The sequence below is a fragment of the Clupea harengus genome, chromosome 22 (genome assembly GCF_900700415.2).
Source record: "Clupea harengus chromosome 22, Ch_v2.0.2, whole genome shotgun sequence".
In the NCBI taxonomy this organism is placed as follows: Eukaryota; Metazoa; Chordata; class Actinopteri; order Clupeiformes; family Clupeidae; genus Clupea; species Clupea harengus.
In genome coordinates this window covers 1,758,720-1,761,219 of record NC_045173.1, presented here as the reverse complement: position 1 = coordinate 1,761,219, position 2,500 = coordinate 1,758,720, and the positions used below count along the sequence as shown (strand labels likewise).

The following is a 2,500-nucleotide window of genomic DNA, read 5'->3' as shown; positions in this document are numbered from 1 at the left end:
CTTTTTTTGTAATCTTCAGGCGTCTTTGGTGAGTATCTCTCTGACCCTGAAACTACCTTTTCTTCCGCTGAGGGTGATAGCATCTTTTTTTTTTTTAAACTGCATGTCATCCTGACAGTTGTTTTCCCTCCAAATCACTCCTATGTCTCCTATGCCTCTCACTGACTTGGAACTCTGACCACTGCTCCCCAGACACAGAAGAGTTAGTGATACGAACATGTTTATAGCACTGCCTCTCTCCATGCTCTCTCCCACTCTGTCCCCATACATGGGCCACAGTAAGATTGGTTTTGTTTCATGTATGACCTTTACACTAGAACTATTATTATTATTATTATTATTATTATTGTTATTGTTATTATTGACAGTAGCAGCTTGTTTTGAAACCCATTGCCTGGTGGTCATTTTGCATCTCTCCCTTTGTTTTGATGCCCCCAAAGTCAGTGTATGCATAAAATATATATTCTTATTATATATCATTATAAGTATACTCATTTGTCTATTTCTTGTGTTTGAAAAAAGCCGCACTGCAGAGTGACTCTGTGCTCTGAAGAGTGACTGTGGGATTGTGTGTGTCTTACTACATCCTTAGGGAGAGAGTGTCTATGTGTTAGAGTCAGGCCCCTGACCAAAAGGACAAGGGAGCAGACATTAACAGGCGTTGTGTAATTCTCCTCTGAAGAGAAGAAGTGTTTTCTACAGGGCCCAGTAAGAGAACCCACAGACTGTGGCGTCCTAATGCAGTGTTCTCTGCAGTTGGCCTATCCGATAAAGAACTTACACAGCCGGTCCCTCTACAGTAGTGATCCTGTTTGGATTTTGAAGCCTTGAGAACCCTGGCTCCATACATTTTCTTGCTGAATGAAATTGCAGACCCCGAGTGTGGAGCTCACTGCAGTCCCTACGCCACAGTAAACGGGGAGGGGATTTGAGCAGCAGAGCTGCAGTGGAGCTGCAGTCGAGCCTGTGGAGCAGCCATGCTCGCTGCTAACAGTCAGAAGAAGGGAGGGCATTAGTTATTCCCTCTCATCAGCAGCACTGCACTGCACTGGCAGGCTGAGGCTGAGGCCGTGGAAGCAGGAGCAGTGGCCTGTGTGCTGGTCCACAGACCGCCAGAGGGAGCGTGACCAGTCCCATCTCTCCATTGAATATGCCCCAATAGAAGAAGCCTCGCTTTGTTATCAGCTCAATGGACCGGCCAACGTCTTCCATTTGATGAAAGCTTAAAGCCATAGGACCCGAGGTGTTCATTTTGTACTTTGGGAAGGAATTATATGTGAAGTTGTGATGTTGACTTTATTTTCTTTTCCACGTTCGTTCTTTTTCCCCCTGTGTGTTACGGTATGACACCTAGCCTGGATGAGTGTGTGATAACCTCCTGTCTGCTGTTACGGTATGACACCTAGCCTGGATGAGTGTGTGATAACCTCCTGTCTGCTGTTACGGTATGACACCTAGCCTGGATGAGTGTGTGATAACCTCCTGTTTTCCCGCCTTGAAAGGATACCTTTTTCACCCCCATTTGATCATCATAATTCACTGTTTCTTGTTAACAATGAGATAATAATGGTCATTTACTCAAGTCAATGTCCCTCTTTTGCAGAAAGGAGATGTGTCATATATAAAGAGGGACATCGACTTGAGTAAATTACCATTATTATCTCATATATATAAATCTATATATATATATACAGAGAGAGAGAGAGAGAGAGAAAGAGAGAGAGAGAGAGAGAGAGAGAGAGAGAGCGAGCCTAAACGTGTGTGTGTGTGTGTGTGTGTGTGTGTGCGCATGTGCGTGTGCGTGTGTGTGTGCGCATGTGCGTGTGCGTGTGTGTGTGTGCGCGTGTGCGTGTGCGTGTGCGTGTGCGTGCGCAGTACCTGGGCATGTGGGGCGGCTGCATTTATGAATGCATTAGACTCTGACAGATGGCATCTGCCACCAGAGGCATGGCGCCCGAGGCTCCCGTAGCCGTGCGCATCGAGCTGCCCCTCCGCTCCCTCACCTCCTCCTGCCCGCTGCACCATAATCAAACTCCCGCTCTCTAACTGCGCTCCAAGGTTATGATAGTGTTCCATTTTCAAATTCATTTTTGTTTGGATAATACGTTTGCACGCAATTGGAATAGCGTTAGTTATTTCGTTTTAGTTTTAGTTAGTATCATCAGTGGTCTCATTCTTTTCAGTTTAGTTTTTATTCCACTGACTCATTTCTAATTCATTTTAGTTTATTTGTAGTTTCAGTTTTAGTTTGAGTCATTTTAGTTCGAAGACAACAGTTTTAGACAAAAGTGAAAAATAATCATTGAATCATTCTCTATGATTTGGTTTTGGTTTTTGCAAAAGGTTGTTGATATTTGTGCTCATCAGTCAATCCAATCCCTGCCGGCATAGTTATCTAAAAATTCCCCAAGAATTCACCTGTGAACTTACAGGTTGTTAAAAAACGTAACGTTCATCATTCACATTCCATCTCACTACATCTTTTTCCATGGATAATGTG

General features: G+C 44.1%; 1 protein-coding gene across 8 annotated transcripts in view; it reads left to right on the top strand.

Moving 5' to 3' along the window:
- LOC105903858 (receptor-type tyrosine-protein phosphatase S-like) overlaps positions 1 to 2,500 on the top strand; it is a 73,268-nt gene that overhangs the window by 27,088 nt on the left and 43,680 nt on the right. For 5 of the 8 annotated variants that reach the window (XM_031560131.2, XM_031560136.2, XM_031560134.2 and 2 more), the window contains exon 7: positions 20 to 28. The exons of the other annotated variants lie outside the window; for them this stretch is intronic. In XM_031560131.2, the coding sequence (XP_031415991.1) occupies positions 20 to 28 (9 nt within the window). The remainder of the gene's footprint in view (positions 1 to 19; positions 29 to 2,500) is intronic. 8 annotated transcript variants of the gene reach the window in all.